The sequence below is a fragment of the Sphaerodactylus townsendi genome, linkage group LG03 (genome assembly GCF_021028975.2).
Source record: "Sphaerodactylus townsendi isolate TG3544 linkage group LG03, MPM_Stown_v2.3, whole genome shotgun sequence".
Taxonomy (NCBI): domain Eukaryota; kingdom Metazoa; phylum Chordata; class Lepidosauria; order Squamata; family Sphaerodactylidae; genus Sphaerodactylus; species Sphaerodactylus townsendi.
The window spans coordinates 179,595,710-179,622,073 of NC_059427.1; the positions used below are offsets into that span (position 1 = coordinate 179,595,710).

At 64.6% G+C, this 26,364-nt stretch overlaps 1 protein-coding gene across 1 annotated transcript; it reads left to right on the forward strand.

The window, feature by feature from the left end:
• Positions 1 to 858: 858 nt before the first annotated feature.
• On the forward strand, positions 859 to 24,938 carry DCTN2 (dynactin subunit 2). Its single transcript, XM_048487629.1, has 9 exons — positions 859 to 1,001; positions 14,775 to 14,928; positions 17,239 to 17,304; positions 17,947 to 17,985; positions 20,942 to 21,019; positions 21,138 to 21,209; positions 22,849 to 22,951; positions 23,117 to 23,208; positions 24,427 to 24,938. Exons 1-9 carry the CDS (start codon positions 859 to 861, stop codon positions 24,511 to 24,513), a joined length of 834 nt encoding a protein of 277 aa, XP_048343586.1. The 3' UTR covers positions 24,514 to 24,938.
• The last annotated feature ends 1,426 nt before the right edge of the window (positions 24,939 to 26,364 follow it).

Here is a 26,364-nt window from a genome sequence, read left to right on the forward strand (position 1 = left end):
GCTTAGGAATGCGAAGAAGTCTAGTTTTTGAGCATTGGGCAGAATGGTTCCTGAGAATCTGGTGTGGATATTAACCCATTCTGGTCCCAGCCCCTGCTTGTCCTGTGGTCTGCTGCCTGCAAGTGCATTATGGGGAATAGCTGTGCCTATTCTAGCAGGAGGGTGGCCTGGGAGACCTATACTATAAAAGTTGAGGACACAACCCATCCTTTCCATTCATCTAATTTCTGTTCGCCTTTCAGCCATAATAGAAGTAAAAGAGGAAGACTGTTACTCCCTTTATGGCCGCCTTAATGCATTAGAAAAAAGTCGGCATGACCCAACCAAATCTCAGCACTTTTTGAGTCCCCTTACTGTAAGTCCCGCAGGGCCCTGGTCTCCTTAGGGATCCTGTTCCACCAAGTTGGGGCCAGGGCCGTAAAAGCCCTGGCCCTTGTAGAGGCCAGCTGGATTTCTTATGGGCCAGGGATCCTAGGCAGGTTCTCCTCCCAGGAGCGGAGGGACCTGGTGGGGCAGTATGGGGAGATGCCGTCCCTCAGATATGCAGGCCCGAGGCCACTAACAGGTTGGTTGGTGAGAAAACACTGAGGTACTCTGTGAGACCTCACCTAGGTGAGCCAGAAGTTATTTTGCCTTGAGAATTAGTTAATACTTAGGTTGGCTAGACATGCATACGGACAGAGGTTTATCACTTCTGGGTCACAGCTCCATCAGTTTGGAGGCCTTTCTGACGTTTCTGCACTGCCAACGCATTCATCTTTAGGGAACTGCATCTTTGGATATCTATCCTTCATGCAAGCATTCACTAAGCATTGCCCGGATCAGCTGGACTGCTTCCCTTGGAAGGCATTTCACCCCATGGTGGAAATAGGGTTTAAAAGCAAGCTTAATTCAAGCCACCTAGTCATATCTGCTTCTTTAGACCGGTTTGACATGAGTGTCAATAGAGGATGGTCACCTCTTTGCCAGTTCCTCTTGGCCTTGTGCCTCTGTGAGCGGAGGTGGCGAAAGCAAGCAATTAAAGCGTGCTTCTGCCGTTTTCTTTCCCCCCCTTTTGCTTTTTCTTCCCGAGTTTTAAACATTTTTTTTCCTATTGAAAACGGGTGGCTCATTGCCCAGTCGAGAGAAAGGAAGAGCGTTCTTGCCTGTTGGATCTTTTCCTCCCACGCTTGCTTTTTCATAATTACCTTCAAAAGCCTCTTTAGAAGTCTTGGGCCTTTTGGCGTTTGATCTAGTGAAGCATCCTCCAAAATGGCAAGGAAAACTCATTTGCTGATTAATTATTGAAGGCTGTTCTCTGCACAGATGTTTAGAAAACCGGCTGGTGTTTGGGAAGCCCTGAGAGCATGGCTGACGTGGTGGGGGTACCACGTTTGGAGGAGGAGGAATGTACAGCGCTTCTTTGGCTCTGTGCTGTGACTAACATGCAGGTCCACCTTCCCTGTGGTTTACTCAGCCCCATAAAATCCTGCGCACGTGAGCACAGCGACCTCACCTAACACCCCCCTGCCACCATCTAACCCAGGGGTAGGGAACCTCCGGCTTGAGAGCCGCATGCGGCTCTTCTGCCCTTGCACTGTGGCTCCACGAGCCGAGCCGCCAGCCCCATCCTTGCCCGCCCTGCAGGCAGCAGGGCGGGCGCATCCATGCACTTCTCAGAATGAACGGAGTAAAAGGTTTAAAAAACCCTATATATATAGTGTTATCTTTATTTTAAATGTCAAAAATTATTTGCGGCTCCAAGTGTTTTCTTTTCCCGTGGAAAACGGGTCCAAATGGCTCTTTGAGTGTTAAAGGTTCCCTACCCCTGATCTAACCCAATAAACGCTTGGCAGCTTTGCATGGTACATGGGAAAGTGTAACTTCATTATCTTTCTTTTCCAACCAACCCGCTTCGGTGTACGCCTCACCAAAAGTGCTAGAACTGCTGCTTTTAAAAAATACATACAATAAAGATAAGGGTCTTTTGAAGCTCGGCCGTGGTGGGTTTTCTTGTGCATTGAATATGTTTGAACTTTTGGTGTATAGTGCATTGGTGTATAGTGCATGGGACAATCTTCTAATCCAATTTTGTCTTTTCTTTCCCTCCTCTCCCCTATTCCCCTTCCACTTCTTAACCCCCTCCCCTGCCTTTTTCCATCTCTGGGGAAACGCAAGGAGCTGGTAAGAAGCCTCTCTTTCCGTCTGCTTTGGTGTTTGTACTGCTAACCTTTTGCCTTTACCAGATCTTGCAACCATGGAGGTGGGGGAAAAGGAAGGGGACTTCCGTGCAATAGGATGTTCAGGGTTATTTCCTGGGCCACGTGGCAGAGACATAATGGTAGCTGAGGCAGAAAATCCAAGTGGCTCTCTTTCTCTCTTCCACTTGTCCCTTCTACAGATCAAACGTGCTAAGAATTTAACATGTTCACATCCCAAGTCTGTTGCCTCACACTATCTGCTCGTAGAGTTGCCTCTGGTCACTTGAAAACAGAGCATGTGTCCCTCCAAGCTGTAAGTGGCTTACAGGATGCTCTTCTGGCTGTAGCAATAAATATTTATTGCCATTTTAGTCTTATCACTGTTTCAGAGCAAGGATACAGATGGACCCCCTCAGATCAGTTCAAACTCCATATAATCCAGTGCCCTCTTTCTTCGGCCCCTAAATCAAGATCTTGCACACATCAGTCTCTAAACAGATTAAGCCATATAACCAGCACCTCAGTGTATCCCAAGCAGGAAGTGGGAGCTAAGCATGGCTGCGATCGTACATCAGAGAATCATAGAGTTGGAAAAGACCGCAAGAGCCATCAAGTCCAACTCATGTCAGGTTGGGCTGACCTGAGTGTCGGACACACACTTGTGATGCCTGTTCCCTCAATCGGAGTATGATGAAGGAATCCTGGTTTAAAATGAACTTCAGTTGTCCATGTCAGACAAATGGAGACTCAGTCTTAATTTCAGTTGCTCCTCCCCCGGCTAGGATTCTAAATGAAAGTTCAATCCAGGTTTAGAATTAGGGGTGCTAATACTGCCTTAACAAATGCTGGGACATTTTGAGAATGGTGTCTGGAGAGATTAGAATTTGAGGAAGTTGTGATGGCACTTCTGGGTAATGCTCTAGGAATTTTTACCATAGAAACTAAGGCCAATTCCTAGAGCATCATTCGGGAGGCCATTTTCTAGCTGTCTTTTCTCCCCTGCTTCAGTCCTTGAGGATGGGAGGTTACCTGCTGAGGGGGTTTACTCACTGTGGGCAGGCAAATGGCTAGCCTAGTTTGAATGCCAGTTTGTTGAGGGGATCCTAACTCCAATCATGCTGCACACCATCTGAATGTGTATGTTCCAAGTTGGTAAGTAGAGCTGGGTCTAAAGTAAGGTGACCAGAATTTCAGAATAGAAAAGCGGGGTGGGCGCGCAAAAGCTTGAGTGTCCCGTGAAAATCGGGACGGATGGTCACCCTAGTTTAAACCAGGATTCCTTCAATGTGAGATGGGACAAGGTAGAAGAGCCTGCCAGGTTCAGGAACATGTGGCCATGAAGTTGCCTACCATGTGAATACTGCCAAAATTGGAACGATTTCAGCTATTGGGAGCTGCTTTTAGATTACTTAAGAATGAGAACCGAACTATGTGTTCTAGAGGAGGCAGAGAAGAGAGAGAGAGAGACAGAGAGAGAATTAAGATGGATAGCCAATCTTACTTGAGAAGTTCCTTTTTGACTCCAGATGTGGAGTTCAATAATATAAGAACAAAACCCGTCTGTTAAGTCATCCCAAAGGCCACTTGTGTTGGGATTCTGGGCTATTCCACCACACTGCTGTCTTTTACATGTCAAACTATGGGCCAGCTTTGTATCACGCTTTGATTAAAATTATGCTAGATACATTTTCCCTCATGGACTGGATTAGGCCCTCAGTCTGCTTGATAAATGTGAATGCAGGAATGGCAGTTTGCTGCTGACAGAGCAGGTTAGTATGAGAAGCTAGCAACCACTGGGGCCGAAATATTTCATTTTCAGGAGTTTAGTGCAAAAAAAAAAAATTAACTTCTAGCATACTTCAGATGAATGATGTACGTATATGGAAGTTTGCAGATCACCCAAAATACAGTAAGGTGATGGTTCTTTTATTGTGTGATGTGATGGTTCTTTTATTGGGGAAGAGGGGCTAAAGAGTGGTGGGGCATTTAATAGTTAATTGTATATTTTGGATAGTTGGGCATATTTGAGCATTTGTAATAACTCGTCAGCATTCAGGCATTATCAGAAACTGAATGTAATTAAGCTGTTAAGAAGAGTTTACTGAACTTTAAACAGAACACAGTAGGCATCAGTCGTTCTGAAAGATGCCACTTTAGAGGAGTCTCTCTATGGGTGGGTAAAAATCATGCAGCTCACTTTTTCTGAAGATCCTATGAAATCTAAGGACTGCTTGACAATGTAGCACATGGCCCTTCAGCTTAAATCCATACAAAGATGCTTGAAGATTAGCTTATAATTGTAGTGTAACTTGATTCTATAATGTTCATCTGGTGGGGGTGGGGGGGGGGGGGGGTGGGGGGGGGGGGGGGTGGGGGGGGGGGGGGGTGGGGGGGGGGGGGGGTGGGGGGGGGGGGGGGTGGGGGGGGGGGGGGGTGGGGGGGGGGGGGGGTGGGGGGGGGGGGGGGTGGGGGGGGGGGGGGGTGGGGGGGGGGGGGGGTGGGGGGGGGGGGGGGTGGGGGGGGGGGGGGGTGGGGGGGGGGGGGGGTGGGGGGGGGGGGGGGTGGGGGGGGGGGGGGGTGGGGGGGGGGGGGGGTGGGGGGGGGGGGGGGTGGGGGGGGGGGGGGGTGGGGGGGGGGGGGGGTGGGGGGGGGGGGGGGTGGGGGGGGGGGGGGGTGGGGGGGGGGGGGGGTGGGGGGGGGGGGGGGTGGGGGGGGGGGGGGGTGGGGGGGGGGGGGGGTGGGGGGGGGGGGGGGTGGGGGGGGGGGGGGGTGGGGGGGGGGGGGGGTGGGGGGGGGGGGGGGTGGGGGGGGGGGGGGGTGGGGGGGGGGGGGGGTGGGGGGGGGGGGGGGTGGGGGGGGGGGGGGGTGGGGGGGGGGGGGGGTGGGGGGGGGGGGGGGTGGGGGGGGGGGGGGGTGGGGGGGGGGGGGGGTGGGGGGGGGGGGGGGTGGGGGGGGGGGGGGGTGGGGGGGGGGGGGGGTGGGGGGGGGGGGGGGTGGGGGGGGGGGGGGGTGGGGGGGGGGGGGGGTGGGGGGGGGGGGGGGTGGGGGGGGGGGGGGGTGGGGGGGGGGGGGGGTGGGGGGGGGGGGGGGTGGGGGGGGGGGGGGGTGGGGGGGGGGGGGGGTGGGGGGGGGGGGGGGTGGGGGGGGGGGGGGGTGGGGGGGGGGGGGGGTGGGGGGGGGGGGGGGTGGGGGGGGGGGGGGGTGGGGGGGGGGGGGGGTGGGGGGGGGGGGGGGTGGGGGGGGGGGGGGGTGGGGGGGGGGGGGGGTGGGGGGGGGGGGGGGTGGGGGGGGGGGGGGGTGGGGGGGGGGGGGGGTGGGGGGGGGGGGGGGTGGGGGGGGGGGGGGGTGGGGGGGGGGGGGGGTGGGGGGGGGGGGGGGTGGGGGGGGGGGGGGGTGGGGGGGGGGGGGGGTGGGGGGGGGGGGGGGTGGGGGGGGGGGGGGGTGGGGGGGGGGGGGGGTGGGGGGGGGGGGGGGTGGGGGGGGGGGGGGGTGGGGGGGGGGGGGGGTGGGGGGGGGGGGGGGTGGGGGGGGGGGGGGGTGGGGGGGGGGGGGGGTGGGGGGGGGGGGGGGTGGGGGGGGGGGGGGGTGGGGGGGGGGGGGGGTGGGGGGGGGGGGGGGTGGGGGGGGGGGGGGGTGGGGGGGGGGGGGGGTGGGGGGGGGGGGGGGTGGGGGGGGGGGGGGGTGGGGGGGGGGGGGGGTGGGGGGGGGGGGGGGTGGGGGGGGGGGGGGGTGGGGGGGGGGGGGGGTGGGGGGGGGGGGGGGTGGGGGGGGGGGGGGGTGGGGGGGGGGGGGGGTGGGGGGGGGGGGGGGTGGGGGGGGGGGGGGGTGGGGGGGGGGGGGGGTGGGGGGGGGGGGGGGTGGGGGGGGGGGGGGGTGGGGGGGGGGGGGGGTGGGGGGGGGGGGGGGTGGGGGGGGGGGGGGGTGGGGGGGGGGGGGGGTGGGGGGGGGGGGGGGTGGGGGGGGGGGGGGGTGGGGGGGGGGGGGGGTGGGGGGGGGGGGGGGTGGGGGGGGGGGGGGGTGGGGGGGGGGGGGGGTGGGGGGGGGGGGGGGTGGGGGGGGGGGGGGGTGGGGGGGGGGGGGGGTGGGGGGGGGGGGGGGTGGGGGGGGGGGGGGGTGGGGGGGGGGGGGGGTGGGGGGGGGGGGGGGTGGGGGGGGGGGGGGGTGGGGGGGGGGGGGGGTGGGGGGGGGGGGGGGTGGGGGGGGGGGGGGGTGGGGGGGGGGGGGGGTGGGGGGGGGGGGGGGTGGGGGGGGGGGGGGGTGGGGGGGGGGGGGGGTGGGGGGGGGGGGGGGTGGGGGGGGGGGGGGGTGGGGGGGGGGGGGGGTGGGGGGGGGGGGGGGTGGGGGGGGGGGGGGGTGGGGGGGGGGGGGGGTGGGGGGGGGGGGGGGTGGGGGGGGGGGGGGGTGGGGGGGGGGGGGGGTGGGGGGGGGGGGGGGTGGGGGGGGGGGGGGGTGGGGGGGGGGGGGGGTGGGGGGGGGGGGGGGTGGGGGGGGGGGGGGGTGGGGGGGGGGGGGGGTGGGGGGGGGGGGGGGTGGGGGGGGGGGGGGGTGGGGGGGGGGGGGGGTGGGGGGGGGGGGGGGTGGGGGGGGGGGGGGGTGGGGGGGGGGGGGGGTGGGGGGGGGGGGGGGTGGGGGGGGGGGGGGGTGGGGGGGGGGGGGGGTGGGGGGGGGGGGGGGTGGGGGGGGGGGGGGGTGGGGGGGGGGGGGGGTGGGGGGGGGGGGGGGTGGGGGGGGGGGGGGGTGGGGGGGGGGGGGGGTGGGGGGGGGGGGGGGTGGGGGGGGGGGGGGGTGGGGGGGGGGGGGGGTGGGGGGGGGGGGGGGTGGGGGGGGGGGGGGGTGGGGGGGGGGGGGGGTGGGGGGGGGGGGGGGTGGGGGGGGGGGGGGGTGGGGGGGGGGGGGGGTGGGGGGGGGGGGGGGTGGGGGGGGGGGGGGGTGGGGGGGGGGGGGGGTGGGGGGGGGGGGGGGTGGGGGGGGGGGGGGGTGGGGGGGGGGGGGGGTGGGGGGGGGGGGGGGTGGGGGGGGGGGGGGGTGGGGGGGGGGGGGGGTGGGGGGGGGGGGGGGTGGGGGGGGGGGGGGGTGGGGGGGGGGGGGGGTGGGGGGGGGGGGGGGTGGGGGGGGGGGGGGGTGGGGGGGGGGGGGGGTGGGGGGGGGGGGGGGTGGGGGGGGGGGGGGGTGGGGGGGGGGGGGGGTGGGGGGGGGGGGGGGTGGGGGGGGGGGGGGGTGGGGGGGGGGGGGGGTGGGGGGGGGGGGGGGTGGGGGGGGGGGGGGGTGGGGGGGGGGGGGGGTGGGGGGGGGGGGGGGTGGGGGGGGGGGGGGGTGGGGGGGGGGGGGGGTGGGGGGGGGGGGGGGTGGGGGGGGGGGGGGGTGGGGGGGGGGGGGGGTGGGGGGGGGGGGGGGTGGGGGGGGGGGGGGGTGGGGGGGGGGGGGGGTGGGGGGGGGGGGGGGTGGGGGGGGGGGGGGGTGGGGGGGGGGGGGGGTGGGGGGGGGGGGGGGTGGGGGGGGGGGGGGGTGGGGGGGGGGGGGGGTGGGGGGGGGGGGGGGTGGGGGGGGGGGGGGGTGGGGGGGGGGGGGGGTGGGGGGGGGGGGGGGTGGGGGGGGGGGGGGGTGGGGGGGGGGGGGGGTGGGGGGGGGGGGGGGTGGGGGGGGGGGGGGGTGGGGGGGGGGGGGGGTGGGGGGGGGGGGGGGTGGGGGGGGGGGGGGGTGGGGGGGGGGGGGGGTGGGGGGGGGGGGGGGTGGGGGGGGGGGGGGGTGGGGGGGGGGGGGGGTGGGGGGGGGGGGGGGTGGGGGGGGGGGGGGGTGGGGGGGGGGGGGGGTGGGGGGGGGGGGGGGTGGGGGGGGGGGGGGGTGGGGGGGGGGGGGGGTGGGGGGGGGGGGGGGTGGGGGGGGGGGGGGGTGGGGGGGGGGGGGGGTGGGGGGGGGGGGGGGTGGGGGGGGGGGGGGGTGGGGGGGGGGGGGGGTGGGGGGGGGGGGGGGTGGGGGGGGGGGGGGGTGGGGGGGGGGGGGGGTGGGGGGGGGGGGGGGTGGGGGGGGGGGGGGGTGGGGGGGGGGGGGGGTGGGGGGGGGGGGGGGTGGGGGGGGGGGGGGGTGGGGGGGGGGGGGGGTGGGGGGGGGGGGGGGTGGGGGGGGGGGGGGGTGGGGGGGGGGGGGGGTGGGGGGGGGGGGGGGTGGGGGGGGGGGGGGGTGGGGGGGGGGGGGGGTGGGGGGGGGGGGGGGTGGGGGGGGGGGGGGGTGGGGGGGGGGGGGGGTGGGGGGGGGGGGGGGTGGGGGGGGGGGGGGGTGGGGGGGGGGGGGGGTGGGGGGGGGGGGGGGTGGGGGGGGGGGGGGGTGGGGGGGGGGGGGGGTGGGGGGGGGGGGGGGTGGGGGGGGGGGGGGGTGGGGGGGGGGGGGGGTGGGGGGGGGGGGGGGTGGGGGGGGGGGGGGGTGGGGGGGGGGGGGGGTGGGGGGGGGGGGGGGTGGGGGGGGGGGGGGGTGGGGGGGGGGGGGGGTGGGGGGGGGGGGGGGTGGGGGGGGGGGGGGGTGGGGGGGGGGGGGGGTGGGGGGGGGGGGGGGTGGGGGGGGGGGGGGGTGGGGGGGGGGGGGGGTGGGGGGGGGGGGGGGTGGGGGGGGGGGGGGGTGGGGGGGGGGGGGGGTGGGGGGGGGGGGGGGTGGGGGGGGGGGGGGGTGGGGGGGGGGGGGGGTGGGGGGGGGGGGGGGTGGGGGGGGGGGGGGGTGGGGGGGGGGGGGGGTGGGGGGGGGGGGGGGTGGGGGGGGGGGGGGGTGGGGGGGGGGGGGGGTGGGGGGGGGGGGGGGTGGGGGGGGGGGGGGGTGGGGGGGGGGGGGGGTGGGGGGGGGGGGGGGTGGGGGGGGGGGGGGGTGGGGGGGGGGGGGGGTGGGGGGGGGGGGGGGTGGGGGGGGGGGGGGGTGGGGGGGGGGGGGGGTGGGGGGGGGGGGGGGTGGGGGGGGGGGGGGGTGGGGGGGGGGGGGGGTGGGGGGGGGGGGGGGTGGGGGGGGGGGGGGGTGGGGGGGGGGGGGGGTGGGGGGGGGGGGGGGTGGGGGGGGGGGGGGGTGGGGGGGGGGGGGGGTGGGGGGGGGGGGGGGTGGGGGGGGGGGGGGGTGGGGGGGGGGGGGGGTGGGGGGGGGGGGGGGTGGGGGGGGGGGGGGGTGGGGGGGGGGGGGGGTGGGGGGGGGGGGGGGTGGGGGGGGGGGGGGGTGGGGGGGGGGGGGGGTGGGGGGGGGGGGGGGTGGGGGGGGGGGGGGGTGGGGGGGGGGGGGGGTGGGGGGGGGGGGGGGTGGGGGGGGGGGGGGGTGGGGGGGGGGGGGGGTGGGGGGGGGGGGGGGTGGGGGGGGGGGGGGGTGGGGGGGGGGGGGGGTGGGGGGGGGGGGGGGTGGGGGGGGGGGGGGGTGGGGGGGGGGGGGGGTGGGGGGGGGGGGGGGTGGGGGGGGGGGGGGGTGGGGGGGGGGGGGGGTGGGGGGGGGGGGGGGTGGGGGGGGGGGGGGGTGGGGGGGGGGGGGGGTGGGGGGGGGGGGGGGTGGGGGGGGGGGGGGGTGGGGGGGGGGGGGGGTGGGGGGGGGGGGGGGTGGGGGGGGGGGGGGGTGGGGGGGGGGGGGGGTGGGGGGGGGGGGGGGTGGGGGGGGGGGGGGGTGGGGGGGGGGGGGGGTGGGGGGGGGGGGGGGTGGGGGGGGGGGGGGGTGGGGGGGGGGGGGGGTGGGGGGGGGGGGGGGTGGGGGGGGGGGGGGGTGGGGGGGGGGGGGGGTGGGGGGGGGGGGGGGTGGGGGGGGGGGGGGGTGGGGGGGGGGGGGGGTGGGGGGGGGGGGGGGTGGGGGGGGGGGGGGGTGGGGGGGGGGGGGGGTGGGGGGGGGGGGGGGTGGGGGGGGGGGGGGGTGGGGGGGGGGGGGGGTGGGGGGGGGGGGGGGTGGGGGGGGGGGGGGGTGGGGGGGGGGGGGGGTGGGGGGGGGGGGGGGTGGGGGGGGGGGGGGGTGGGGGGGGGGGGGGGTGGGGGGGGGGGGGGGTGGGGGGGGGGGGGGGTGGGGGGGGGGGGGGGTGGGGGGGGGGGGGGGTGGGGGGGGGGGGGGGTGGGGGGGGGGGGGGGTGGGGGGGGGGGGGGGTGGGGGGGGGGGGGGGTGGGGGGGGGGGGGGGTGGGGGGGGGGGGGGGTGGGGGGGGGGGGGGGTGGGGGGGGGGGGGGGTGGGGGGGGGGGGGGGTGGGGGGGGGGGGGGGTGGGGGGGGGGGGGGGTGGGGGGGGGGGGGGGTGGGGGGGGGGGGGGGTGGGGGGGGGGGGGGGTGGGGGGGGGGGGGGGTGGGGGGGGGGGGGGGTGGGGGGGGGGGGGGGTGGGGGGGGGGGGGGGTGGGGGGGGGGGGGGGTGGGGGGGGGGGGGGGTGGGGGGGGGGGGGGGTGGGGGGGGGGGGGGGTGGGGGGGGGGGGGGGTGGGGGGGGGGGGGGGTGGGGGGGGGGGGGGGTGGGGGGGGGGGGGGGTGGGGGGGGGGGGGGGTGGGGGGGGGGGGGGGTGGGGGGGGGGGGGGGTGGGGGGGGGGGGGGGTGGGGGGGGGGGGGGGTGGGGGGGGGGGGGGGTGGGGGGGGGGGGGGGTGGGGGGGGGGGGGGGTGGGGGGGGGGGGGGGTGGGGGGGGGGGGGGGTGGGGGGGGGGGGGGGTGGGGGGGGGGGGGGGTGGGGGGGGGGGGGGGTGGGGGGGGGGGGGGGTGGGGGGGGGGGGGGGTGGGGGGGGGGGGGGGTGGGGGGGGGGGGGGGTGGGGGGGGGGGGGGGTGGGGGGGGGGGGGGGTGGGGGGGGGGGGGGGTGGGGGGGGGGGGGGGTGGGGGGGGGGGGGGGTGGGGGGGGGGGGGGGTGGGGGGGGGGGGGGGTGGGGGGGGGGGGGGGTGGGGGGGGGGGGGGGTGGGGGGGGGGGGGGGTGGGGGGGGGGGGGGGTGGGGGGGGGGGGGGGTGGGGGGGGGGGGGGGTGGGGGGGGGGGGGGGTGGGGGGGGGGGGGGGTGGGGGGGGGGGGGGGTGGGGGGGGGGGGGGGTGGGGGGGGGGGGGGGTGGGGGGGGGGGGGGGTGGGGGGGGGGGGGGGTGGGGGGGGGGGGGGGTGGGGGGGGGGGGGGGTGGGGGGGGGGGGGGGTGGGGGGGGGGGGGGGTGGGGGGGGGGGGGGGTGGGGGGGGGGGGGGGTGGGGGGGGGGGGGGGTGGGGGGGGGGGGGGGTGGGGGGGGGGGGGGGTGGGGGGGGGGGGGGGTGGGGGGGGGGGGGGGTGGGGGGGGGGGGGGGTGGGGGGGGGGGGGGGTGGGGGGGGGGGGGGGTGGGGGGGGGGGGGGGTGGGGGGGGGGGGGGGTGGGGGGGGGGGGGGGTGGGGGGGGGGGGGGGTGGGGGGGGGGGGGGGTGGGGGGGGGGGGGGGTGGGGGGGGGGGGGGGTGGGGGGGGGGGGGGGTGGGGGGGGGGGGGGGTGGGGGGGGGGGGGGGTGGGGGGGGGGGGGGGTGGGGGGGGGGGGGGGTGGGGGGGGGGGGGGGTGGGGGGGGGGGGGGGTGGGGGGGGGGGGGGGTGGGGGGGGGGGGGGGTGGGGGGGGGGGGGGGTGGGGGGGGGGGGGGGTGGGGGGGGGGGGGGGTGGGGGGGGGGGGGGGTGGGGGGGGGGGGGGGTGGGGGGGGGGGGGGGTGGGGGGGGGGGGGGGTGGGGGGGGGGGGGGGTGGGGGGGGGGGGGGGTGGGGGGGGGGGGGGGTGGGGGGGGGGGGGGGTGGGGGGGGGGGGGGGTGGGGGGGGGGGGGGGTGGGGGGGGGGGGGGGTGGGGGGGGGGGGGGGTGGGGGGGGGGGGGGGTGGGGGGGGGGGGGGGTGGGGGGGGGGGGGGGTGGGGGGGGGGGGGGGTGGGGGGGGGGGGGGGTGGGGGGGGGGGGGGGTGGGGGGGGGGGGGGGTGGGGGGGGGGGGGGGTGGGGGGGGGGGGGGGTGGGGGGGGGGGGGGGTGGGGGGGGGGGGGGGTGGGGGGGGGGGGGGGTGGGGGGGGGGGGGGGTGGGGGGGGGGGGGGGTGGGGGGGGGGGGGGGTGGGGGGGGGGGGGGGTGGGGGGGGGGGGGGGTGGGGGGGGGGGGGGGTGGGGGGGGGGGGGGGTGGGGGGGGGGGGGGGTGGGGGGGGGGGGGGGTGGGGGGGGGGGGGGGTGGGGGGGGGGGGGGGTGGGGGGGGGGGGGGGTGGGGGGGGGGGGGGGTGGGGGGGGGGGGGGGTGGGGGGGGGGGGGGGTGGGGGGGGGGGGGGGTGGGGGGGGGGGGGGGTGGGGGGGGGGGGGGGTGGGGGGGGGGGGGGGTGGGGGGGGGGGGGGGTGGGGGGGGGGGGGGGTGGGGGGGGGGGGGGGTGGGGGGGGGGGGGGGTGGGGGGGGGGGGGGGTGGGGGGGGGGGGGGGTGGGGGGGGGGGGGGGTGGGGGGGGGGGGGGGTGGGGGGGGGGGGGGGTGGGGGGGGGGGGGGGTGGGGGGGGGGGGGGGTGGGGGGGGGGGGGGGTGGGGGGGGGGGGGGGTGGGGGGGGGGGGGGGTGGGGGGGGGGGGGGGTGGGGGGGGGGGGGGGTGGGGGGGGGGGGGGGTGGGGGGGGGGGGGGGTGGGGGGGGGGGGGGGTGGGGGGGGGGGGGGGTGGGGGGGGGGGGGGGTGGGGGGGGGGGGGGGTGGGGGGGGGGGGGGGTGGGGGGGGGGGGGGGTGGGGGGGGGGGGGGGTGGGGGGGGGGGGGGGTGGGGGGGGGGGGGGGTGGGGGGGGGGGGGGGTGGGGGGGGGGGGGGGTGGGGGGGGGGGGGGGTGGGGGGGGGGGGGGGTGGGGGGGGGGGGGGGTGGGGGGGGGGGGGGGTGGGGGGGGGGGGGGGTGGGGGGGGGGGGGGGTGGGGGGGGGGGGGGGTGGGGGGGGGGGGGGGTGGGGGGGGGGGGGGGTGGGGGGGGGGGGGGGTGGGGGGGGGGGGGGGTGGGGGGGGGGGGGGGTGGGGGGGGGGGGGGGTGGGGGGGGGGGGGGGTGGGGGGGGGGGGGGGTGGGGGGGGGGGGGGGTGGGGGGGGGGGGGGGTGGGGGGGGGGGGGGGTGGGGGGGGGGGGGGGTGGGGGGGGGGGGGGGTGGGGGGGGGGGGGGGTGGGGGGGGGGGGGGGTGGGGGGGGGGGGGGGTGGGGGGGGGGGGGGGTGGGGGGGGGGGGGGGTGGGGGGGGGGGGGGGTGGGGGGGGGGGGGGGTGGGGGGGGGGGGGGGTGGGGGGGGGGGGGGGTGGGGGGGGGGGGGGGTGGGGGGGGGGGGGGGTGGGGGGGGGGGGGGGTGGGGGGGGGGGGGGGTGGGGGGGGGGGGGGGTGGGGGGGGGGGGGGGTGGGGGGGGGGGGGGGTGGGGGGGGGGGGGGGTGGGGGGGGGGGGGGGTGGGGGGGGGGGGGGGTGGGGGGGGGGGGGGGTGGGGGGGGGGGGGGGTGGGGGGGGGGGGGGGTGGGGGGGGGGGGGGGTGGGGGGGGGGGGGGGTGGGGGGGGGGGGGGGTGGGGGGGGGGGGGGGTGGGGGGGGGGGGGGGTGGGGGGGGGGGGGGGTGGGGGGGGGGGGGGGTGGGGGGGGGGGGGGGTGGGGGGGGGGGGGGGTGGGGGGGGGGGGGGGTGGGGGGGGGGGGGGGTGGGGGGGGGGGGGGGTGGGGGGGGGGGGGGGTGGGGGGGGGGGGGGGTGGGGGGGGGGGGGGGTGGGGGGGGGGGGGGGTGGGGGGGGGGGGGGGTGGGGGGGGGGGGGGGTGGGGGGGGGGGGGGGTGGGGGGGGGGGGGGGTGGGGGGGGGGGGGGGTGGGGGGGGGGGGGGGTGGGGGGGGGGGGGGGTGGGGGGGGGGGGGGGTGGGGGGGGGGGGGGGTGGGGGGGGGGGGGGGTGGGGGGGGGGGGGGGTGGGGGGGGGGGGGGGTGGGGGGGGGGGGGGGTGGGGGGGGGGGGGGGTGGGGGGGGGGGGGGGTGGGGGGGGGGGGGGGTGGGGGGGGGGGGGGGTGGGGGGGGGGGGGGGTGGGGGGGGGGGGGGGTGGGGGGGGGGGGGGGTGGGGGGGGGGGGGGGTGGGGGGGGGGGGGGGTGGGGGGGGGGGGGGGTGGGGGGGGGGGGGGGTGGGGGGGGGGGGGGGTGGGGGGGGGGGGGGGTGGGGGGGGGGGGGGGTGGGGGGGGGGGGGGGTGGGGGGGGGGGGGGGTGGGGGGGGGGGGGGGTGGGGGGGGGGGGGGGTGGGGGGGGGGGGGGGTGGGGGGGGGGGGGGGTGGGGGGGGGGGGGGGTGGGGGGGGGGGGGGGGGGGGGGGGGGGGGGGTGGGACGTGGGCGGGGGGGGGCGGGGGGGGGGGGGGGGGGAGGGGGGGGTCGTGGTGGAGGGGGGGTGGGGGGGGGGGAAAGGCGGGGGGGGGTGGGGGGGGGAGGGGGGGGGGGGGGGATATAAATCCAAACTCTTATTCTTCTTCAATAGTTATGAAACCAAGTTAATCATATCCCTGTTTAGCACCCTGATGGGAGAGGTTTTCTTCTTCCTTTGAATTATTCCCCTGCTTGTTATTTCAGTCCCTTTTGTTATTCCAGTCTTGAGCCGAAATCCAGAGCATCTGCTGGTATCTGTTACTGCCAGTGTAGGAAAGGACCAGAGCCATGTGCCTTATAAAGACTTATGACCTCTTCAATTTCTCAGGCGTTTGCTCATTCAGCTGGAGGCAGCCAAGAGTGCCAAAGCCTCCCCTGTAGGTGGGAAGAGCTCTGCCAAAGCCCCAGCTGTCACGGGCAACACGGTGACCTACGAGCTGCATTCCCGTCCAGAGCAGGACAAATTCTCTCTGGCTGCTAAGGTAAGAAGGGGGAAGGCTTGTTTTCTGATGCCTCTCTAGGAAATGAAAAGGAAGCCGTTTAGAATGGTGATCGAAGTGACATTTGCACAGAAGCTTGGTGGTTTAGAGCTCTGAGCCCTCACCCCATTCAGTTCCAAACAGGCCTGTCTTCTGGAATGAACTTTGGCCCCTCCCCCTCCCAAGATACACATTCAAATTGTATTATTTTGAAGCATTTCTGTTGGAATGCAGAAATGTCTGCTGTACGTCATATAGCCCTTAAAACCAATCACGCATTACAACCATTAATATATGCAGGAAACTCAAAATTATAATTTTCTAAAAGTACTAGCAAAAACAGTATAAATGGTTTGCAACATCTTGTCTGACCCTAAGCTGAGGTGGCTATTGACCAGAGCGAGAACCAACACATTTCCACTAACCTTTTCCCCAGAGAGATTCACGGTACCTTCACAGCAAAAGCGTACCTGTGAATACTGTCAAACCTCTGAGGAGTCTTTGGAGCACATTTTATTAGTTTGTCCAAAATGTAACGATTTTAGACCAAACCTGTTTTTAGGGGATCCCTTACTGGTCCATCCAAGCCTTTTTAATCTTAAATTGAACTATCTTCTGAATACAGAGAATCCCAAGCTACTGGACATAGTGGCCAAATTCTTGCTCACTATTACGAAATGATTTCCTGGTCTCCTCTTTCGCTCTGATGTATGCATTTTTGAAACAGGAGTACCTGTTTTATCTTGTAAAACTGTATTTGGATTACTTAGTTCTGCTATGTTTTAATGCCTAATAAAGGTCTTTGAACTTTGAAATGGTTTGCAACATTCTTTATTGATAGAATAGGACTTTTTGTTTAACAAGACTGTATAAGGAAAAATATTTCAACAATAGAAGAAAAGACAGAAGTATCGTAGAGAGGTTAAGAAAAACGACAAGAGATTACTTTAATCTCTTATCTTTTCATAAATGTTGCAACTAAACTGGAAACATTTTAATTAATTATTTGACAATTGTAAAATTACGATTGCTTTATGTATGTAAGTGCGTGATTGTGTTCATTTTTGTAACTATGTGAATATATAATAAACTTTATTAATTAAAAAATATATATGCAGGAAGGAGCCAAGTGGAGAGAAATGATGGAGAAAGGGCAATCTTTTTGTCAAGAAAAGCACTACAATATCTGCTTGTGAAGATTCTCGGGTGCCAGGAGCCAGAAGGGAGAGAAGAGGGAGATATGAGGGCTAGGGTTTTTTTGTTTTTTTTTACATACTTGCAGCCAGCCATGCCCACCAAAGCACTACGAGCACTTCTGAAATATGCCCTCCCTGTCGCTCTCCTCTCCTGCCGCCAGGCATAGTAGCCTGGCTAATGCTTCAGGGATTCAGTTGCTTAGGTGGAGAACTGGCCTGGAGTGCTAAGCAAAACGGTCTGGATGCAAACTGAGAGTTGCCTACCTCTGGGGTAGTTGAATGAAGAAAAGACAAAAAGTCTGGGACATCTCTAGCAAAAGATCAGGTACATTTGGCAGGGAGGATGCATGCCTGTGTTAAGGCCCCTTCCGCACATGCAGAATAATCCACTTTCAATCCACTTTCAATACACTTTGCAACTGTGCAGAATAGCAAAATCCACTTGCAAACAGTTGTGAAAGTGGATTGAAAGTGCATTATTGTGCATGTGCGGAAGGGGCCTAGAGAAACAAAGAAGTGAATGAAGCTGCAGTTCTGAAGAGGAACTTGCAGGGAGGAGCCTGTGTGGGTGAGTTGGAATGCTCTGATTGTCAAGAACTCCCGGTTAGGGTGAATACAGTAAAAAAAAATCTCTGGATGGACCATGTGAAGGTTGGTTACCATCTGCCTGGATGTTTTCCTGTGCCAGGCCCACTGAAGTTAATGGAAATGGCTCAGGATGTGCATTCTGGCATCTGCTTCCATTCGCTTCTGTGCAGCTCAGTCCCTTGGCACTAAACAGCATCTTAAAATCTGCTGCTTGAAGCAGCCAGACCTGGTGGCGGTGGTGGTGGCAAAATTGGCTGGAGCAAAAACACTTTTGCCGGAGTATTTTTTTCCAAGTCCGAAAACAAAAAATGTTTCCCGGCAGATGTCAAGGGAAGAAGGAGAGTGAAGCACCCTAATCCATAGGTGTCAAACTTGCAGCCCTCCAGATGTTATGGACTACAATTCCCATCATCCCCTGCTAGCATCATGCTGGCAGGGGATGATGGGAACTGTAGTCCATAACATCTGGAGGGCCGCGAGTTTGACACCTGTGCTCTAATCTGTCAGTTACTCTTTTTGGTCTGTGTAGGTCGCAGATCTGGAGAAGCGCTTGGCTGAGTTGGAGACCACCGTTCGCTGTGAACAGGATCCCCAGGTACACATTTCAGGAACACAACAGGAGAGGCATGATGAGGATGGGGAGGGGTGAGAAGAATCTGTGGGCTGGTTCCCATGGAGTGGAGTCATTTACCTCCATGCCTCTCTGATGCCAGAACCAGAGAGCATACCTTGAAAATGCTGGGGGGAAGAATTAGGACTAATAAAAGGAAACATTTCTTCAAGCAACGCGTGATTGGTGTTTGGAATATGCTGCCACAGGGGGTGGTGATGACCACTAATATGTATAGCTTTAAAAGGGGCTTGGACAGATTTATGGAGGAGAAGTTGATCTTTGGCTACCAATCTTGATCCTCCTTGATCTGAAATTGCAAGTGCCTTAGCAGACCGGATGCTCGGGAGCAGCAGCAGCAGAAGGCCATTGCTTTCACATCCTGCATGTGAGCTCCCAAAGGCACCTGGTGGGCCACTGCGAGTAGCAGAGTGCTGGACTAGATGGACTCTGGTCTGATCCAACAGGATGTTATGTTGTCATGCTCCACTGCTGCCTCCTCCCTGGCTCAGCATGTAGCAGGGCCACCCCAATGCATGGTATGGAGAGGCTGCCCGCTGGTACGATTGTGTGTAACAGCCGGTGTTGGCCCGCACTCAGCTAATCTTTTGTGTTCTCTCTCCTTAGAATCCTTTGACTGTTGGACTGCAGGGAGCCAGTCTTATGGTGAGGCTCAGACCGGGTGTGACAGATGGCTGTGCCTCATGCAGGGAGGGTGGTTGCAGCTAAGGATCTGGACACAAAGGGTCTGGCCAGGGGCAGCCTGTCCACTGGGTGCGCCTAGGTCAGTCGACTAGCGAGCCAAAGTTAGAGGGGTGACAACCAGCATTGTGGCCTGCGCACCGCTTGCCTGCGCCATGAGGGTCTGCCACAGCTAGAAGAAGAGTTAGGAGGTGCCCAGAGCTCCAGTGGTTGATGGGCAGGAGGCCTGCTCCTTCCCTCCTCCTGGGTGGTGGGGAGGCCAGGCTATGTTCAATGTAGCAAAATGCAGTTCAATGTAGCAAAATGCAAAGTGATGCACATAGGGGCAAACAATCTTCACATACACGCTACAGGGGTCAGTGCTATCAGTCACAGACCAGGAAAGGGATTTGGGCATCTTAGTTGATAGTTCCATGGGAATGTCAACTCAATGCATGGCAGCTGTGAAAAAGGCAAACTCTATGCTGGGGATAATTAGGAAAGGAGTTGAGAATGGAACTGCAAAGATTGTCATGCCCTTTTGTAAAGCAGTGGTGCGACCGCACTTGGAGTACTGTGTTCAGTTCTGGTTGCCACATCTCAAAAAGGATATCGAAGAGATAGAAAAAGTGCAGAGAAGGGCAATGAGGATGATTGAAGGATTGGAGCACCTTCCTTGTGAGGAGAGGCTGCAGCGTTTGGGACTCTTTAGTTTGGAGAGGAGATGGCTGAGGGGGGATATGATTGAAGTCTATAAAATTATGCATGGGGTAGAAAATGTTGACAGAGAGAATTTTTTCTCTCTTTCTCACAATACTAGAACCAGGGGGCATTCATTGAAAATGCTGGGGGGAAGAATTAGGACTAATAAAAGGAAACACTTCTTCACACAACATGTGATTGGTGTTTGGAATATGCTGCCATAGGAGGTGGTGAAGGCCACTAACCTGGATGGCTTTAAAAAGGGCTTGGACAGATTTATGGAGGAGAAGTCGATCTATGGCTACCAGTCTTGATCTGCCTTGATCTCAGATTGCAAATGCCTTAGCAGATCAGGTGCTCAGGAGCAGCAGCCGCAGAAGGCCATTGCTTTCACCTCCTGCATGTGAGCTCCCAAAGGCACCTGGTGGGCCACTGCGAGTAGCAGAGTGCTGGACTAGATGGACTCTGGTCTGATCCAGCAGGCCAGTTCTTATGTTCTTATGTTCTTCTTATGTTCTTATGTTCCCCTTCTCTTCCTTCTGCCTTTCCTTGCTGCCTGAGGGCAGGGTGTTGGCATGCAGGGGCCTCCTCCCATGCTGCAGGGGATAAGGAGAGCAGGGGCACCGTGTATCTGGTCCATGCCGCCATGGTGGCTATTAAGGTGGAGCCCAGGAATGAGAGCTCCTTCCTACAATCAGCCGAAATAGCTGCTCCGCTTCCATGCCAATGGATTTGTTCTCTTTTGTCCACCCTCCTGTGGGTCAGATATCTGTGGGTCAGATATCTCCTTCGTGGGGATGCCAATAAATAAATAAATTCCTATGTAGCCCTCTGCATCCCAAGCCTGTAACCTTTGAAGTATCCGATTCCAGCCAAGATGTGAGCTGGCCGTTTCATTGTCTGTGGCCGAGATAACCATTGGCATTTTCAAAGCTGCTTGCTACAGCAATTGACAATGTTGCTGATATTTGGGAGCAGTTGACCCCCCTCCCCCTTCCTGTTTCCTTCTCACGTAGAAAAAACCTCTAAAAACCCAATTGTGAGATTTGTGCAGAACCCAAGTCTCAAAATGCATCTCTCTACACAACACAGGGCATTGTTTGTTTGTTTGAAACTGGTTCCTGTACTTTTCTGACAAAGAAACTTGAAGCAGTCATGATCTATGTAGACAGGTCATTGTGAGATCAAAATAAGAATGTAGCATTGTGAAGCATACACCCTAATAAGAGACGTGTGGGCTGAAGAATGGTTGTTAATCTGCCTATCCATTGGTTCAACTACTGTGATGTCATGGAAGGCTGGTGAATGTCCTAGCAGTTTGGAACAGTCTGTGGAATGTGGGCAAACAGTGAAGGCTCTGAAAGTGAAGGGAAATGTGGATTTAGCTGGCACAGAGAGGAGTGAAGGGCAAGAGGGGCTCTGTGCTGCTGGCAAGAGGGTGGTTTTTAACCTCACAACAATCCTGTGAGGTAGGTTAGACTGAGAGTATGTGGTTGGTTCCAGGCCAGTCCAGCAAGGGAAACAGAGAAAGGGAGGGTTAACTAGTTGTGGGTATTACGTTCAGTGGTGGGATCCAAAAGTTTTAGTAACAGGTTCCCATGGTGGTGGGATTCAAACAGTGGCATAGCGCCAATGGGGCTGGGCGGGGCACAATGGGGGTGTGGCTGGACATTCCGGGGGCGGGGCATTAATAATTTCTCTGTTACTGTAAAAAACTCTTACTGTAAAAAAAAAAGTTCCTAATTTCCAGCTGGTATCTTTCTGTCCATAATTTAAACTCATTATAGCAAGTCCTATCGTCTACTGCCAACAGAAACAACTACTTCTCCTCTAATTGACTGCCTGTCAAATACTTAATACTTTCAAATACTTAATTTTGTTTCTAGAAATCAAAAGGAGGATACTTTCCTTAAACAAGGAACTTTACCATATTTCTAAAACATGTTTTATCCCGTTTTCTACCTTCGCTAACCAGCCACATAGGAAACAACAGGACTTTATGATTTTTGGACCTAATGGAATTTCTAACGGAAAAGCAGACCCAATTAGTAACCCCCTCTCGGCACACACAAATAATTAGTAACCCACCCTCGGGAACTGGTGAGAACCTGCTGGATCCCACCTCTGATTACATTCCACATATTGATATGGAACTAGCTAGACAGATTGTTTTTTAAACCAGTGTTGCATATCGGTGTTAACTCTAATGTGCATTTCCAATCTGTCCTGCTGTCCTCAGGAAACGGTAGAGATTTTGCAGGTGAAAGTCAGCACCCTAGATATGGCATCCCTGGACCAGGTGGAGGCAAGGCTACAGGTGGGTCTGTGCCAGGAAAGTTCTTGTCATCTCCCATCTGGGCTGTGAGGAGAAGGGGGCAAGATACTGGAAGTCTGGGCACACTCTAATTCTCTAACTGCCTACCCTTCGTCCCCAGAGCGTCTTGGGAAAAGTGAATGAGATTGCCAAGAACAAGGGAACGGTGGAGGATGCAGACACCCAAAGCAAGGTCAGACTCTTGAACCTTTCAGAATTAGACTGACACTAACCCATAGGACCTTTCCGCTGAGTTCTCATAATGTATATGTGTGTCTGGCCTGTTGTTGGAAAGCTGAATGTACCAGGACTCCTCCTGCTGCTTCAGCGATGCCACTGCAGCCGCTTATAACAACAGAATCTGGACTGCAGCATCTCAGAATGGAAACCTAGGATTCTGAGGGGTAGGGGAAAGAGGAACATGAAGTCTCCTAACCTTCTATGACGCAATCTGACCCCTGATGCTGGTAGCAAAGAGCACTGTTTTTCTACATTGGTGAGGTTTCAGACTTCTCTGGGAGAGAAATCAAGATCAATGGGGTCATCCTCCATTGGCTGTGTTGATTTCTTTGCTCAGACCCTACCGCTGGGGCCAGGCATGTAAAAAAGGATACAGAAGGTCCCACCAAACAAAACGGGATGTTGTGGCTCTTCCTTCCCTGGGACAGCAGCATGTGAGCCGTTTGTTTCAGACTTATGACCGATGCCGCACATCTTCAACTTAAAGGGTTAAATGATCTGCCCTTGGATGTGTGAACCATTGAGGTCATGAAGGAGCAGCAATGGCGTAGTGGTTAAGAGCAGGTGCATTCTAATCTGGAGGAACCGGGTTTGATTCCCTGCTCTTCCGCTTGAGCTGTGGAGGCTTATCTGGGGAATTCAGATTAGCCTTTGCACTCCCACACATGCCAGCTGGGTGACCTTGGGCTAGTCACAGCTTTTCAGAGCTCTCTCAGCTCCACCCACCTCACAGGATGTTTGTTGTGAGGGGGGAAGGGCAAGGAGATTGTAAACCCCTTTGAGTCTCCTACAGGAGAGAAAGGGGGGATATAAACCCAAACTCTTCTTCTTCTGTTTGCCGTGTTAAATCTGCGATGGTTGGTTCACACCTGCAAGTCCGTTCCAGATGTGGCAGAACTTGAGTGATGAACATTTTTTTTAAAAAAATCTGACTATTTGTCACTACTTTAATCATGAATGTGGCTCCAGATATCACTTATCCTTTCACCAGGAGAGAAAGGCACACATTTAAATTACTAACTAGGATTACATGTACCTGATTATGGCAGCGAGATACTAAGCAAGAAACCTTTGATTTTTATCTCTGCCTTGAGTCACAGTATTATTTTTATTATTACATTTCAACCTCGTCTAGTTTTGAGATTACGAATGTATTGTTTTAATGTCAGGTGCTTTTCTGTATGATTTAATATATATATATATTATTGGACCACTGAAGAAAGCCAGTGGTCAAGGTCAGTAATGCTCCTTTGTATTTATCCATTTGTGATTTATCCATTGTATTTATCCATTAGGTGCACTCTAATCTGGAGAACCGGGTTTGATTCCCCGCTCTGCCACTTGAGCTGTGGAGGCTTATCTGGTGAACCAAATTAGCTTGTGCACTCCAATACATGCCAGCTGGGTGACCTTGGGCTAGTCACAGTTCTTCAGTGCTCTCTCAGCCCCACCCACTTCACAGGGTGTTTGTTGTGGGTGGTGGGGAAGGGAAAGGTGATTGTAAGCCCCTATGAGTCTCCTTACAGGAGAGAAAGGGGGGGATATAAATCCAATTCTTCTTCTTCTCCTTCAAAACTCCCTTTTCCCTGCAGGTGCACCAGCTGTATGAGATCGTGCAGCGCTGGAGCCCTCTGGCCAGCTCCCTCCCTGAGGTGGTGCAGCGCATGGTTACTGTGAGACAGTTGCATGAGCAAGGTGAGCCTCTAGGTTGGCTTCATGAGAATGGGGCACGCTTGTGAATCAGTTAAACACCAGGGCCCAATACAGGACAGTTATTCTGCCTTCTGGTCTTGCATTACCTTGTTGCTGAACAGCCTTTCCTTTAGCCCCAAGCTGACTTTTGATTCTTGTGTGTTACAGCCATGCAGTTTGGGCAGCTCCTGACTCATTTGGACACTACTCAACAGATGATTGCTAATTCTTTGAAGGATAACGTCACTCTCCTGACACAGGTAGGACTGGAAGCGTTGGGAATTACTTTTGTTACTGTCTTGTGGCTCTCAGAACAGTCATGCACTTGAGGGGGAAATTAGCAGGCACAAACAACCCCCTTGTTGCCTGCCAATCTTCTCCAGCAAATTGCTTCACTACCCTCCAGTCCCATGGGTGCACAAATTGGCCTTGCATGCCCTTAGGGCAGGGGTCAGCAACCTTTACCACCCAAAGAGCCATTTGGACCCTTTTTCCATGGCCCCAAAGATCTACTGAGCCGGACAGGCAGCTCCGCTCTGGTTCGGCCCCTCCACTCACCTTTCCTTCCAGCGCTGGAAGGCAGAGGTGCCGGGCAGGGAAACCCCCTTTGCCCGGCGGACCAAGCAGCCGCCTGCTCCGTGGGGCAGAGGGGGGATGGCGGCTGCGGGGATGGCATAGGGGGGGGGGATGGCTGCTGTGGAGGGACATGCCCAAGCTACGCTCCGACCTCCAGGGGTCGGAGGGCAGCATGGGCATGTCCCTCCAACCCTCCAGAGCAGCACTGGAAGGAGAGCTGAGTGGAGGGGACATGAAAAGCGGCGCCCTCACGCCCGGAGACGCCTCTGGTTCGATCCCTCCACTCACCTTTCCTTCCACGCCCACGCTACCTTCTGACCTCCGGGCCACACGGAGCCACAGTGTGAGGCTGAAAGAGCCGCATGAGGCTCTGGAGCCGCGGGTTGCAGACCCCTGCCTTAGGGAAATGGTGACCACTTCTTCCTACACAGGCCTTCCTACACACACTTCTTCCTACACAGCTTTAAAATAAGCAAATGATTCCTTCATATGTGTACATGGTCAAGCTTTGGAAAGATTCTAGCTTTTGTGACTATGCCAATGTGCTTGAAGTCTTGTGGGGGTTGCTTGCTGAGGGGTCTCGCTAACCACAGTGGTTGCTCTGCATGGCATGGATCCCCCATGTCCAGCAAAACCAGCAACATTGGGGGAGAATGCACTTAAGTTGCATTATGCTCAAGTTGCATAATGTGCACAGCAGAGAGAATTATGGTAGGGACAGGTGGAGCAGAGTTTGGACTGTCTAGGATCTGATTATGCTTAATCACGTACACCACTGAGAGCATCTCTCATGGCCCACCTTGCTTATGAACCACCTTGCCACATCATTTAGCATTGCCAGGTAGCAGACAGCAGATCCATGGGTAGCACACTGCTGACTGTCCACCACACTTTCTCACTAGGTTCAGAAGACCATGAAGGACAACCTGGCTGCTGTCGAGGACAACTTTGCCAGTATGAATGCACGGGTGCAGAAACTTTCTAAATGAACCCCCCCTTAACTCCATCTACTAAGACCAGGCAGAAAAGGTTTGTCTGCCGGTAAAAAAACCACACTAACCACTCCGTCCTTTCCTTACCACTGTACCTTTTTTCTTGCGTGCTCTTAGCAGGAGTTCAGCCTTCACGCAAGATGGAGGTCTGAGTGCTCCTTGGTTTCCAGAGGGCAGAACGCTGTCCCCTTCCAGCATTTTGCTGTCCCCGTGGCGATTCTGACTGCAGAAAACCGCGCTACATTCCCAACGGGAGGGTGGGTCGTAGCTCCGGAGGGACCCCGTCTTTGCATAACTTCCTGGGGAGATTCATTCACTGCTTGGCTCAGGTGCCTCTAAGAAAGACGTTGTTCCCCCAGCCTGGCATGGAGGCCAATTGTATTGGTGTATAATTATTTACTGTCATTAAACACTTGTGCTTACCATTGCGTATCTGGTCATTTGGAGACAAGAAGTGGGTCATCTCTTAGTGCAGTGGTGGCGAACCTATGGCACGGGTGCCAGAGGTGGCACTCAGAGCCCTTTCTGTGGGCACACGTGCACAGAGTTCGCCATTGGGGGGGGGTGGAAAATCACCCACCCACCCCCCGCACACATCTAGACTGGCCTGGGCATGATCCTTTACCTGGGAGTAAGCTCGGTTGCTGGCAATGGGGCTGGCTTCTGAGTAAACCCTCCTAGGGTCGTGATTCACACATTCGAAGCATTGCATGGTTGCTTCACCAAGCTTACTCCTGAGTAACGCGCGCCTCGGAGCCAACGGTTTTTCCTAAACTAAAACCTCAGTATTCAAGTTAAATTGCTGTGTTGGAACTTGGTGACAAATAAGTGGGTTTTGGGTTGCAATTTGGGCACTCTGTCTCGAAAAGGTTCGCCATCACTGTCTTAGTGCTTGGCTGTCCTTCCTGTACCCTACCCCTGTGAATTCCAGTCCTTGTCTGCCTTGACCCATTTTGTCCCCAGGGGAGCACACACAGCCTTTTTTTACCATCTTACAAAAAAAATATCACCAGATGTACTTTAAACACTTTCTAAGGTCACCGATAACTGACATTTCATCAGATGGGAAGGTGGGATTGTTGTTGGCCTGCTAAAAGCCATTATCAGCCGCAAACTGTGGTCTGGTTCTGTACAGGGAGCAAAATTGGTTTCTGCACACCTGTAAAGTTTTACAGGTGTGTGGCCTGTGATACTTTTATGCAGACCTGTGGGGGGAAAACAACCCTGGTTAGTCTGTAGCGGCTAGTCATGCTTATGGTGGTCTTTCTTTTTTGGATTTCTTTCCTGCTGTTTGTTTCCAGAGGTCCTCAGAGTCATCATGTAGTGGTAACATCATAAAGTAATGCAAGTGCAGTGAAATTCTCCCTCCTAAACCAGAATCCTAAAACAGCTACCCAAGCGACAAGTACCCTCCTGAGAAAAGCATGGAATGTATCTGCTATATGCTGAGTTGTGACCAGTGCCAGGGAAATTCAAATCCTACGGCTACTTATGCATTGATGCATTATTCCTTTGTTTGTTAATGACTGTGTCTCTAAGATTAAGGTGCTCAAAGGAAGCAGAGGGTGTTGGTTAAAAATAGGGTGACAAGATGGAAAGAAGAATGCAGTTCAATGTAGCAAAATGTAAAGTGATGCACATAGGGGCAAAAAATCCAAACTTCACATAACACGCTATAGGGGTCAGTGCTATTTGGTACCTGGTTTCCGTGTGACTTCACTGTCAGCATTTTAAAGGAAACGTTGCAGTTTTTGTGACTCTGGGCCACATGCAGCCCCTGGGCCGTACATTAGTTATGTGTCCGGGGTTAACACTGGCCTACGGTGTACCAGAGATGTCGGAAGGGAA

What these genes read in the sequence shown, in the direction of transcription:
- DCTN2 (XM_048487629.1), top strand. Translation starts at nt 859, where the DNA reads ATGGTGGAAATAGGGTTTAAAAGCAAGCTTAATTCAAGCCACCTAGTC. An exon ending in TGCAGGGAGCCAGTCTTATG is followed by an intron (nt 17,986 to 20,941) that starts GTGAGGCTCAGA and finishes TGCTGTCCTCAG; the next exon opens with GAAACGGTAGAGATTTTGCA. An exon ending in AGGTGGAGGCAAGGCTACAG is followed by an intron (nt 21,020 to 21,137) that starts GTGGGTCTGTGC and finishes CTTCGTCCCCAG; the next exon opens with AGCGTCTTGGGAAAAGTGAA.